The sequence below is a fragment of the Chaetura pelagica genome, unplaced genomic scaffold (genome assembly GCF_000747805.2).
Source record: "Chaetura pelagica isolate M959 unplaced genomic scaffold, ChaPel_1.0 scaffold290, whole genome shotgun sequence".
Classification (NCBI taxonomy): Eukaryota; Metazoa; Chordata; class Aves; order Apodiformes; family Apodidae; genus Chaetura; species Chaetura pelagica.
In genome coordinates, this window is record NW_009951792.1 from 168,539 (window position 1) to 180,920 (window position 12,382).

Here is a 12,382-nt window from a genome sequence, read left to right on the forward strand (position 1 = left end):
GTGTATGTGGAGCAGAAACCAGCGATGGAGCAGAAACCAGGTGGGAGCATCTTCCTCTACCATCTCCACCTCTCTGATCCACTTACAACACAACAGAGGCCCACGAATCCAGGCACTTAAGCACAGATAATGACCCTGAGCCTCTCTCTTTGCCTGGCTTGAAGGAGCTGAGTGGGATCCCTCTGTAGACTGGTGTTGGCTTGTTTGGTGCACATGGGTGGCTGTGGGTGCTCCAGCACCCCCAAGCTGGGAAGCCAGAGCCCAGGGTTGGGTTCCTGACAAACTCACAAAGAGACGGGAGGGTTCTGGCCCACCCTGGTTTTGCTCCAGGCAGCACAGTGCAGTGGGATGGTGCTGATGGCAGGGATGAAGGGAGGAGGACCAGCCCTTGGACAGACTGGCCACCATCCCCAGGGTGCCAAGCCCAGATGGGTTTTCCACCAAGGCACCCAAGGAGGAGCTGCTGCCCATGTAGGCCAAGCCTTGCCCTCACTGGGCACCACCACATGGACATCTCTTTTCAGGTGGTGGGGACAGGGCTCCTTGATGGTGCCTGCTGTGCTCCTGTCCACACTGCCGCTGGGCTGCTCCTGTTCTCCTATCCCGGCTACATCTGGGCTGGTGGGACAAAAGGGGCCTTTTTTGCTGGCTGTGGGCAGAAGTGGTTGTTGTGATGATGTCTGGTGCAGCGAAGTGGCAGCGTGGCTTGGATCTTTCTCTTGGATCTCTTCTTCCATTTCAGTTTCTCTCCTCCCTCTCCTAACACCCTGCTGGGCCCAGGCCCCCTCCAGGACGACCATAAATAAAACCCCTCACAGTTGATTGCTCCCATCCCCGTGGATCACACAGCAGTGATGCTTCATCTGCATCTTCCATATCTCCAGCCTCCCTGTACCTCCATGCCCCAAAGAAGAACCCCTAGAAGGCAACTTGGACGTCACCTTGTTTTTTTCCCTTTGACCTCCGTGTGCTGTGCTGAGAGCCCTTGCAGTCAGTGGTGGCAGAGAGGAGACCCTCATCCCTGCACCTCAGCCCTGGGCTGGAGGAACCTGCTCTGTGCTGCAGCCTCCCCCAGAGATGTTCCCAGTCCAGGAGGAGCTGCCTTCTCCAGGGGCCACGTGATGGGTGAAAGCCACGTGTCCTCTGTGATCTGTCAGAGCCAGAGCTTGTGTTCCTTCCCCCCCTGCCACTGCTGTCCTGGTCATGCTCCCATTGGTCCTGTCCAAGCCCTGGCAGCTCTGAGGCTGTCACCTGTGATGGGTTTGGGGACTTTCCCCAAGTGCTATCTATCAGGTGCAGCTGCAGTGCCCTCCCCGGCTGGAGCAGCTCTGCCCATGTCTTGCCTGTGTGGAGCTAGTGAGCTGCTGGAAGTCTCCTAGGGACTGGATAATGGAATAACATTTCAAATGAGATCTGCAGAGCAGGAGGAAGATCTGGGGGAACTCTGGGAGAGAATGCAGGCAAAGCTCACTGCAGTCTCCTCCTCTTGGGCTGGGGATGGGGCAGCACTGTGGGCCAGAAACCTGCCCCTTCCTGGCCAGATCCTCTCTGATTCTCCCGGTTCTGGTTCTGCTGGTGGCAGCGCCAGACCAGAGGGGAAAGGAGGGAGCAGATGGTCTCTCTGGAAACCGAGGGCACTGCGTTCCACACTGCAAAGTCTCAGCCTGCCTTGTCTTCCCGGGGAACAGTCCTGTCACTGCCTCAGCAGGTGAGAGCAGGGCTCCCCATATGGTTGATGCGGAGGGGGACTGGCCCTGTTCCTGAGGACAGAGCTGCCCCATCCCCTCATCCCTAGGGTGGGGAGAAGGGAGCAGTACCACAGCATCCACACCCTTTCCCAGTAGGAGATCTGGGCCCAGCCCAGTGCTGGCTCTGGCCATGGACATGAAGCCAAGCAGCCCTGCCTCGTGGAGAAATCCCCACATTGCTGCCACTGAGTGGGGAGGTGCTGGGAGAGACACAGGGCTTTGCCCAGCTCATCACTACCATGCTCGGCACCCCTTCTGCTCCCAGCACCTCGGGACACCTCACACCTTTGGGTGCTGCATGGAGGAGCTTTCTCGTTTCTCTGTGAGAAGAATGAGGCATGGGGCAGTGACAACAACAGCAGCAGCTGCCTAAAATCCTTCTAGGGCTCCATCTGCCTTCCATTTCCCAGATGCGTTTCCTTTTTCCTCCAAGCTGTTGCTATTTGCTCTGCAGGTGTAGCAGGATTCCCACCCTCTTCCTCCATGCTCCTCACTCATCCCCAGTGAGTGCACTTGATCCCAAACCCCAACTAGCACAGCCAGAGGGCAAGCAGGAACCTTCCTGATCATTTTCCCTCTCTCTGGGTTTCCAGGTGTCTGTGGATATCAGCAGCAGTACGATCCGTGTGGCAGTGCTGGAGGGAAGCAGCCAGTGCGTGCTCATGGAAGGGAAACTCACCCACAAGATCAACACTGAGAGTTCCCTCTGGAGCCTGGAGCCAGGGAAGTGTGTTTTGGTAAGGGCTTGGCTTTGAAAACTGGAGTAGCTGGAAGTTGGAGCCAGATCTGGCCATGTCTGCCTCTCCCCATCTAACATCTGTTTAACTTTGCCTCTGCCTGTGTCCAGGCCCTGCCACCAGCTCCCAAGCTGCTGCTTGGGCTGAGTACCCATAGTGTGGTGAAGTGCTGGCAGAGTAGCATGTCCCTGGGGACAGGTGAGGAGGGTCCCCAAGCTCCACCCTGCGGTGGTGGGAGCATGTCCATGACCTAGTGGTGGTCGTTCTCTTCTTATCCTAGCACTCAGGGTCTGTGAGTGGAGAGAGACCCTGGCATGGCAGCACCAGGCCAGTGCAGTGCACCCATCCTTGCCAGCTTTATGTTCTGACTCTCCTGGCCCTGCTCCTACTCCCACATCCCAGCAGATGCCTGTTCCCTGCTACTCATTTCCCTCCTGCCTCAGGTTTCTCAGCCAGTTTGAAGCAGTCTCTGGGGCTACTTCTCTGCTTGCCCTCAGCAGGCACTGTGGCTCACTGCATGCCTGCCACCCCACCCCACACCTTCCCTCTCAAGGTGGTCTGGGGGCTGCTGCTGTCCAGCAGTGTGTTGCTGGGGGGTTTCCAGCCTGGGGACTCGTTTTGGGTGTGCTCCAAATGGCCAGGCTGAGGAGTTGAGCTCTATTGTCCTGAGGCTGTGTCCACAGCTGGAGCTGTAACTAAGCTAGGGGTCTCAAGTGTCAAAGAGTTCTCAAACTCCTGCATGAGCTTTGGGATATTTCTGGAGTCCACTGGTCACAGCAAAGCCTTCTCCTTCCCAGCCTACCCCAGCAGGGTACTGTCCAGATCAGGAGCTTTGTGGGCAGGACTCCTGAGTCTCCCCATTGCCCTGGACCACAGTGGGGTGACAGCTGCTCTCCTCCAGCCTGGGGACCACAGGAGGAGCTGAGCAACCATCAGCTGCTCTGTGCATGACCTTGCTTCCTTCTGGGCTTGGTTCTGCTGGCTTGGAGGGGTCTCCCACCACTTTCCAGCAGGGATGCTGATGGTGACTTGGAAATGTCAAATTTGCCTTGTCATCCCAAAGGTCCCCCCTTCATGTGGTTGGGGTTGCAGCAGTGTGGGAGGCAGGAGAAGGACCCGTGCCTGTGCTTTCAGATGATAGTTTTGCAGCTGCTGATGGTTGACCATTCTGCTTATCTCTCTCCAACCACAAGCAGCTGCACTGGCCCGAGGTGGGGGCTGTGCAGACCCTTCCTGGCCATGGGCTGTGCCACTGTGTGGGCTCTCCCAGCCCCTCCCTGTGCTGGGAGTGGGGCTTTGCCGCCTGTGTCCGTCTTTGCCCTCACCTTTTCCACCCAAAGGCTTTCTGAGATGCATTTCAGGAGCTCTCATGGCTACTGTGAGCCCCTGGAAGAGGTTCCAGCTGCCCGGCTCAGGCACAATTATGAATCCTGGGCAGACAGGGAGTTGGCTCTGAGCCATCTGCTGTGTGTCACCTGAGTGACAGCAGATGGGCACCCAAACCAAACCCCTGCAGCGGGAAATCAAGTGGGAATGTGCTTAGGGTCGTGTGTGGGGAGGCCGTGTGGGGGCAGATCCGTATGGATATACCCAGGATGACAGGCTGCTGCCAGGAGGGTGAGGTCCCTGCAGGAGGGAGGAGCTGCTCCAACTCTGTTAGGTCCTTGGAAGGACGTGAAAAAGGAGGTGGTGGCATCATCAACCTACATCTTTAACATTTTCTCAAGCTTCTTGAAAATCAGCTGGTCTGAGAAGAGGAACAATCCTGGGAAGGAGTAAACCTGTTCAGGAGGAGTTGGCCCAATGAGTGGCTGGAGTCCCTGGTGGGTGTTTCCAGGATCAGCAAAGGGAGGGAATGTCTGTGCTGGTGCTGGGGGAGGATGGGGATGGTGGAGCAAGACTCAGGGCCTTGCAGAATGGCTGCTGGTGGCACCGGAGCTGTCCTGTTACCTCCAACCCTGGAACTGGGTCTTGCCTCGAGTTAGCACAAGTGCAGGATGGTGAGGAGCTCCAGCTGGCTGCCAGCATATTGATGGTGGGATGAAATTTCACTTGAAGAATTGTAAGGTAACTGGAGCAGAGTGAGTAATTCTCACTCAAAATTGTCTCCTTTTTTTGTGTTCAGAGTAGCCAAAATTGGTCCATGAGTCCTCACAATTCATTCATCAGGAGACATGCAGCCACATGCTCATGGATTGGGTTGGGTTGGGCTGGAGGGCTGATGAGGCCTGGGGCCCTTTCTGTACCTGGGTTTGGGTCCAGGTGTTGTGCAGCTCCTTGTGAGCTCCAGATGTGGCAGTCAGGAGTGTCTTCATCCCGTGAGATGCCACAAGATATCACGTGGCTTCTCTCCCCCAGCCAAAACCGGACTCATGGAACTCACTCAGTGCTGAGGTTGCCCGAGGAAATCCTGGCCACCTTGGTCACTTCTTGGTGCACCTTGGTGGCTCTGTCTAGAAAAAAGTCCACATGTACTCATGGTTTCAAGGTCTGTGAGTTTGAGGCAACCTCTGCGGGCAGGATCGATCTGTGCTTAGTGGTGTCCATCTGGGAGAGTCCCAGCTCAGTGCAGAGAGGCTTTTGGGTCCCATGCACTCTTGTAGGACACATCAAGGACCATTAGGATCTGTGTGCTTTCCAGGCTGCTGTTCCAGCTGTCTTTCATGTCCTTGGCTTCCCCTGCCCCCTGCTCATCTCTCTTCTTCCCCCAGATCTTGTCCTAGGATGGTTATTTTACTGTTTAACTCCTTCCAGTGCTGCTTTCTCTGTCCTGTCTGGACTTCTTGCCTGTTTGTCCTCTTCATGTGTCTGCTCGCTCTTCAGCAACTCCAGCAAAGCCCCTTGGATTGCTCTGCCTTTCTGGGCTCAGCATCAGCCTGTTACCCAGCTCATCCTTGGTACACTCATGATTTGCACACAGTTGTGTCAAAACTAAGCATTTTGCTGATGCCACCATGCATGGCTGAGGCTCTGTCCCCGCCTTCTCTTGCTGGGGATTATGTCCCAGGATCATGTCCCAGGATCATGCCCCTGCCAGTGTCGAAGCCCCACTCCTGGGTATAATCCCTGTGCTCTCCCTTCCATGTCACACCTGCTTGCTTGTCAAAAGTGAGATTAAAATAACTTCACACAAGCTGTTTTTAGAAATCTCTGCTGGGTGCTGTAAACAAGTTTGGGGATTTTTTTCCATGTTGAGGATTTCCCCCCCCCCATGTCCCAGGATCATGCCCCTGCCAGTGCTCCAGCATTTGTTATCCATGCTTAGGCCTTTGTCACCAAGTCCTGCCTTGAGCAGCTATTACAGTCCTCAGCTTGTCGTTTCGTGAGCCACGAGGCTGAGTGAGTAACAATCTGTGGTGCCCTCCCTGTGCCCTGCCCTCCACACACTGCTGGAAATGTGACCAGCTGCCACCCCAAAACATCCCCCACTGACTTTTGGGGTGACACCTGCTGTTCCAGCAGAAAGGCAGGTGGTGAGATACTGTTTTTCCAAGACCTATTGGCAGCATCTCTCCAGCTCTGACAACGTATTTAGGATTGGGGAAGAAACCTCAAGCTGTGACAAAGCCCTGAGATTTGTCCTTGTCAGGAGTTCCCAGCTCCCTTCTGGAGCCCCCCAGGCTTTCTGCAGCTCCCCAAGGGAGCGTGCAGCCTCATGGGGTCCTGTGGAACAAACCCTGGAGCCTTTCTCCGGGGGTGGATGGGGCCTTCACCCTGTCTGGCTGAGCCCAGATGTCTGCCACAGTCTCCAGGCTCTGTCTTACCTCGACCTTCCAGTCCAGTTCTGGAGCTCTATTCCAAGAAAGATACAGACATGCTGGAACGTGTCCAAAGGGCCTCAAGGATGATCAGGGGGCTGGAGCACCTCTTCTATGAAGACAGACAGAGAGAGCTGGGGTTATTCAGTCTGGAGAAGAGAAGGCTCCAAGGAGACCTTATTGTGGCCTTCCAGTATCTTAAGGGAGCCTACAAGAAAGCTGATGAGGGACTTTTTAGGATGTTAGATAGTGGTAGCACTACCACTGGGGAATCAAAACTGGGGGTGTGTTGATTCAGATTATGCTTCAGGAAGAAGTTCTCCGCCATGAGGGTGGTAAGACACTGGAACAGGTTGCCCAGAGAGGTGGTAGAAGCCCCGTCCCTGGAAGTTTTCAGGGCCAGGCTTTCAGGTTTCAGGACCAGGTGGCTTTCAGCAACCTGGTGTAGCGGGAGGTGTCCCTGCCCATGGCAGGGGGGTTGGAACTAGATGATCTTTGAGATACCTTCCAACCCAAGCCATTCTGTGATTCTATGATTCTCATGCTCAAGCCCCTGCTGAGGCTCTTGTAACCCAACTAAGTGCTGGGCTCAGTTGATGGGAACCATTGGCTAAAACATGTCCAAGAACCAACCTGAGCCCCTGCTCCCTGTCCTGGGGGCTGGACCTGCCCATGGCCAGTGATTCCAGCACCACTTCAAAACCCCAAAACTCCAAATTCAAGGTGACAGAGCTTTGCCCTGACCCGTGGGAGGCTCATGTTGGAAAGTGGGGCTCCCACTTCGGAGCGAGTCCCACTTTTACATCTCTCCCCCTGGAATAAAGGGGCTGAGCATGTTCCCCAATGGACTCAGCACAGGCTGCAGAGGTTAATTAATTATTGTTTGCAAAGCACGCGGTGCTGGAGCGATGCACGCTGCCAAAAGCTGCTGAGGAAATGAAGAATTCTGTCTGCCCAGTAGGGTGGGAAGCAGGATGTGGTAAATAAAGCAAGGACCAGGCATGGGAAGGGGGCAGGGAAGGTCCCCCAGACTGGAGCTGCCTTTCCCCCCTGCTCTCTGGATTGGGAGGGGAGTTTCACAGGATCACAGAATGTCAAGGGTTGGAAGTGGTCTTTGAAGATCATCCAGTCCAACCCCCCTGCCAGAGCAGGACCAAAAAACTAGGGCAGATCACTCAGAAAGGCATCCAGACAGATGTTGAAAGTCTCCAAAGAAGGAGACTCCACAACCTCTCTGGGCAGCCTGTCCCAGGGTTCTGTCACCCTCACAGGAAAGAAGTTCTTCCTCATGGTGAAGTGGAACTTCTGTGCTTGAGTTTGAATCCGTTGCCCCTCATCCTATCACAGGGCACAAGTGAAAAGAGGTTGTCAGGGTTTGGTGCTTCCCACCTGGTCTGTGGGGTCTGAAGATGGGGTTGTTCAGCCTGGAGAAGAGGAGGCTCTGAGGTGACCTTATCAGCATTCCAATACCTGAAAGGGCCCTACAAGAAAGCTGGAGCAGGACTTTTTGCACGGGCATGTAGAAAGAGGACAAGGGGCACTGGTTTACAACTTGAAGAGGAAAGATTTAGGGTAGATATTAGGAGGAAATTCTTTACTATGAGGGTGGTGAAACCCTGGAACAGGTTGCCCAGAGAAGCTGTGGCTGCTCCATCCCTGGCAGTGTTCAAGGGCAGGTTGGATGGGGCTTGGAGGTCTAGTGGGAGGTGGGAGGTGTCCCTGCCTGCACAAGGGGGTTGGATCTAGATGATCTTTGAGGTCCATCACAACCTAACTCATTCCATGATTCTATGATTCTGTGCTGGTGGGAAGGACAGTGGTGGCGGCAGGTAGGAAAGAGGGGATGGGATTCCCTTCCCCGTGTGCTCTGGGATGGAGGTGCCTGAAAAGCCCCAGGGTTGTCTGGTGTTGGTTTGTCCCTCTTCTGCCAGCCTGGCTCTGGTGGGGATGGCAGTGCCATGACAGCAGGGTTTGCACCCATGCTGTCACCAGGGTTGGTCACACCTCAGTGTCAGCACCTCAGGGACATTCCTCTGGTTCCAAACAGATTGGAGGGTGCTCCTGCTGCTGGTGGGAGCTGACCCATGTCTCCTCCTGCCCACCCAGGGCACGATGCTCCCAGGGGATGTGTCCATTCCCCACCTGCCCACCAGCATTGGGAAGCCCATGAGCAAGCCCGCCACAGCTCTTCCACCCCTGGAAAGTGGAACTGTGCAACTAAGGAGAATAATCATGCTTGTCTAGCTGGAAAAACTAATGCCTTCCCAGAGGTGGAATATTTTACTGGCTTTGCTCTCCAAGAGGGATTAAGGCCCGGCCACCCTCTCTTGTATTAATTGGTTCCTTTTCTTCGTGCCACAGAGACACTCCTGGCCACATAACTCCAATGTTTTGCCATGTTTTCCCCTTCAGAGCTGTTGAGCTTCCAGGGAGGTTTCAGTAAATTGTGTTGTCTGCCTTTATGGATGATTTGGCAGAGAGGCCGACAAGTGCATCAATCTTTCCTGCTGCTGGGATTCTTGCTGAAATAATACAGGAAGAAGAAGCTCACCCTTCCTGGCAAGAAATCTCCACAAAAAAAGCAAGTCGGAGATCCCAGTCTGGGATGTTCCCAGTGTGGAATGTTCCCAGTGTAGGATGTTCCCAGTGTGGGATGTTCCTGGTGTGGGATGTTCCTGGTGTGGGATGTTCCCAGTGTGGGATATTCCTTGTATGAAATGTTCCTGGTGTAGGATGTTCCCAGTGTGGGCTGTTCCCACTTTGGATCCCTCACAGTGACTCCAGCTGTTGGGCTCCATGCTGAGAGCATCAGGGAGACCTCTGGCTACAGCTGGTGGCTTTTGCCCACCAGGACATCAGCTGGAGGCAGGGGGATGTCCCAGGGGATGTGAGGGGATGTCACTTCATCACGGTGCCACAGAAGGCCAGTGCTGGCAGCTCCTCCCCATGGACGGACACAGCTGAGCTCGTGGAATTGCTGCCTCTGAGGTGTGGGGCAGATCGGGGGTCCCACAGGACAGGGGCTCCTCTCCTTGCTCTCCTCTGACCGTGCTCTTTGTCTCCAGATCAACCTGAACAAAGGGGACGAGTACTGGTGGAATGCCATCCTGGAGGGTGAGGAGCAGATTGACATCGACAAGATCAACAAGGAGCGCTCCATGGCCACGGTGGATGAGGAGGAGCACGCCGTGCTGGACCGCCTCACATTTGACTACCACCAGAAGCTGCAGGGCAAGCCCCAGAGCCATGAGCTGGTAGGTGTGGGCCATCAAGTGCCACCAGCAAGCACCCTCCATCTCCTCCATGGGGCCCATCTTCAGTGGGGGGACAGCTCTAGCTCCTCACCCAGTGTTCCCCCACACCTCCATTTTCAGACAATCACAGAATGCCAGTTTGGAAAGGACCTCAAGGGTGATCTGGCCCAACCTCTCTAGGTAGGAACATGGTTTAGATGAGATAGCCCAGCACCTTGTCAAGCTGAGTCTTAGAAGTGTCCAGTGTTGAGGAATCCACCACTTTCCTGGGGAGATTATTTCAATGTCCAACTGTTCTCATGGTGAAAAATGTTCTTCTGGTGTCCATTCTGGATCTTCCCCAGGAGTAACTTGCATGCATCACCCCTTTGCCATGGGACTCCTTTTAAAAAGGGAGTCTTGGTAGCCACCCTCTAAGTACTGCAGCAGTACCTAAGTACACACCAACAGGAGGTTTCGGGACCATGAAGTTCTGCTCATCCCTGTCTTTTGCCCACACACTCCCATCTTCTTCCCAGCACTCTTATCAAATCCCAGTGGGCCCAGTCCCCATGGGCCTCCCTCTAGAACCAGCCCTGCCTGTGCTCCAGGATGGACCAACACACCTCCTGTTTCACAGAATCATGGAATGGGTTGGGTTGGAAGGGATCTTCAAGATCATCTAGTTCCAACCCCCTGAATGAGCTGGGACACCCTCCCACCAGTACAGGTTGCTCCAAGCCACATCCAACCTGCCCTTCAACACCCCCAGGGGTGGGGCAGCCACAGCTTCCCTGGGCAACCTGTGCCAGGGTCTCACCATCCTCACAGAGAAGAGTTTCCTCCTCATGTCCAGCCTGAATCTCCCCTCTCCCAGTTCAAAGCCATTCCCTCACATCCTGTCGCTCCATATAAAGTCAGTCCCAGAAGTTCAGCCTCACCACAGTTCTGCATTCTCCTACCAATGGCTTCCCCTTGTCCCAAGTGCCACCTGCCCTGTCCTGGACCTGTGGGAGGGGGTTGTGTGCCCTTGGGAATGGGTGACACACCAAGGGGTGCTGAGCCCCACCCTCGCCATGGGTACCTGGATGTCTTCAGGATGATCCTGAGCTGTGGGGTGGATGGGGAGGGTGAGGGGCAGGGGTGAGGGTGTGGGAGGAGCCATGGGGGCTGAGGGGAGCCTGTGGCCTCTTTACAGAAGGTGCACGAGATGCTGAAGAAGGGCTGGGACACTGAGGGCTCCCCGTTCCGTGGCCAGAAGTTCGACCCCTCCATGTTCAACATCTCCCCTGGTGCGGTGCAGTTTTGACAGCGGCAAAAAGTGGCCAAGAGGCGAAGTGAGGAGAGGAGAAAACCCCCCTCCATGACCCCCTGGCACCCTAACACCAGCACCCAGATGTGCTGCCAGCACCTTCCACTGCTTCCATCAACTGGCACAGGCTGGGTGCTCTGGTGGGTGTGTGTGAACCTGGGCAAATGCAGAATTTCAGATTCCCAGATTTCCATCCTGTCACCAAGGCAACCTGGGCGCTGGGACCCTTCTCCTCTCCTCACCTCGTGCTCAGCAGCTCCCGTGTTCCTTAGGAGCAGATGGAGCCTGTCAGGTGACGACAAAACTCGTTGGGTGACATAATGGTAGTTGGAGGCCATTGTGTGACAATGAAGCCCATTGGGGTGACACAGTGGTGGTTGGAGCCTGTTGGGTGACAACAGAACCCACTGGGTGACACAATGATGGTTGGAGCCCATTGGGGGTGACAGCAGAGCCTGTTGAGTGACACAATGGTGACTTTGGGTAGCTGAGGATGCTTCTGTCAGGCCTTTCATGAGGGTGCAGACCCCTCCCTGCCCCGTCACAAGGCAGCTTCACCCCTCACCAGTGGAGCTGTGGCAAGGGACACACGGGAGGGGACCTGTCCCTGGCTGTCCCCACTGGCTCCCCTCACCAGGCCCTGCACCAGGGTTTCCCCCAGGAGCTGCCCCATCTAGTGCCAGGGGGATGTTCTCCCAGGATCCCTTTAGCCCATGGTCAGGGGCAGGTTGAGGGTGCCCACCCACCTTAGTGGTGGGCAGAGAACCCATCCAGCCCCTTTGCCGGGGAGGGGGAGGGTTTGCTTCCCCTGTTCCTCGGGGTAAGGAGGGAGCAGTGGGGCTGTCACCCACAGCACCCGTAGTGAGGGTGTCCAGGCTGACTTGGGGGTCCCTTGCAGGGAACTACCAGCTCAGCCTCCATGGCCACCAGGCCCCCCAAACCAGTGGACAGGAGCGTCTGGGCTTCCCTGGCATTTTGGGGTCTTGGAGGAGAGATGTGGAAGCCTTGGGACCCCCTCCAGCCTAGCCAGGGGCTTGCAGCACCCCCCGGCCCCCACCCTGGGGTGTATAGGCTGAGGGTCCCTGGTCATCACAGTGTTCCCCCCTCCACTGCCCCCCCTTGGTTTGCAATAAACATGTTTCTCCAGCATGGGGCCTGCCAGTGATTTGGTGCCACCCCCAGGGGACACGTGTGCCCCAAACCCCACACACACACTTAAAAGATTGGGGTTAGGACATCTGAAAGGGACCTCATCTGCAGGTGGCTCTTTTGTCCCCCACCCTGTGTGGCTATGGGGGCTGAATTTTGGGGTCCTGTGGGGTTGATATGTAGATATGGGATCCCTGTGGGCCAGGGAGAGGCTGGATTTTGGGGTCCTTTGGGGTGGATATGGGATCCCTGTGGGGGAGGCTGGATTTGGTGAGGTGGGCCCTGGGTACCTGGTGGCTTTGCGGGGTGCCAACCTGGGGGTCTCACCCTGCTGCTCTCCACCTCCCTGTGTGTCCCCCCCATCCCCACTCCCTCATCCATCTCCCCCACACCGGGCACCGAAATGTTCCCGGTGGCGATGCACAAATATAGGCGGGCTCAGCGC

At 55.8% G+C, this 12,382-nt stretch overlaps 1 protein-coding gene across 1 annotated transcript in view; it reads left to right on the forward strand.

Annotated features, from left to right (window-relative positions):
* NUDCD3 (NudC domain containing 3) overlaps positions 1-10,785 on the forward strand; it is a 49,197-nt gene extending 38,412 nt beyond the window's left edge. Inside the window, exons 6-8 of the mRNA XM_010000811.1 lie at positions 2,342-2,485; positions 9,309-9,497; positions 10,675-10,785. Coding sequence (XP_009999113.1) covers positions 2,342-2,485; positions 9,309-9,497; positions 10,675-10,785 — 444 coding nt within the window. The remainder of the gene's footprint in view (positions 1-2,341; positions 2,486-9,308; positions 9,498-10,674) is intronic.
* Positions 10,786-12,382: the final 1,597 nt, after the last annotated feature.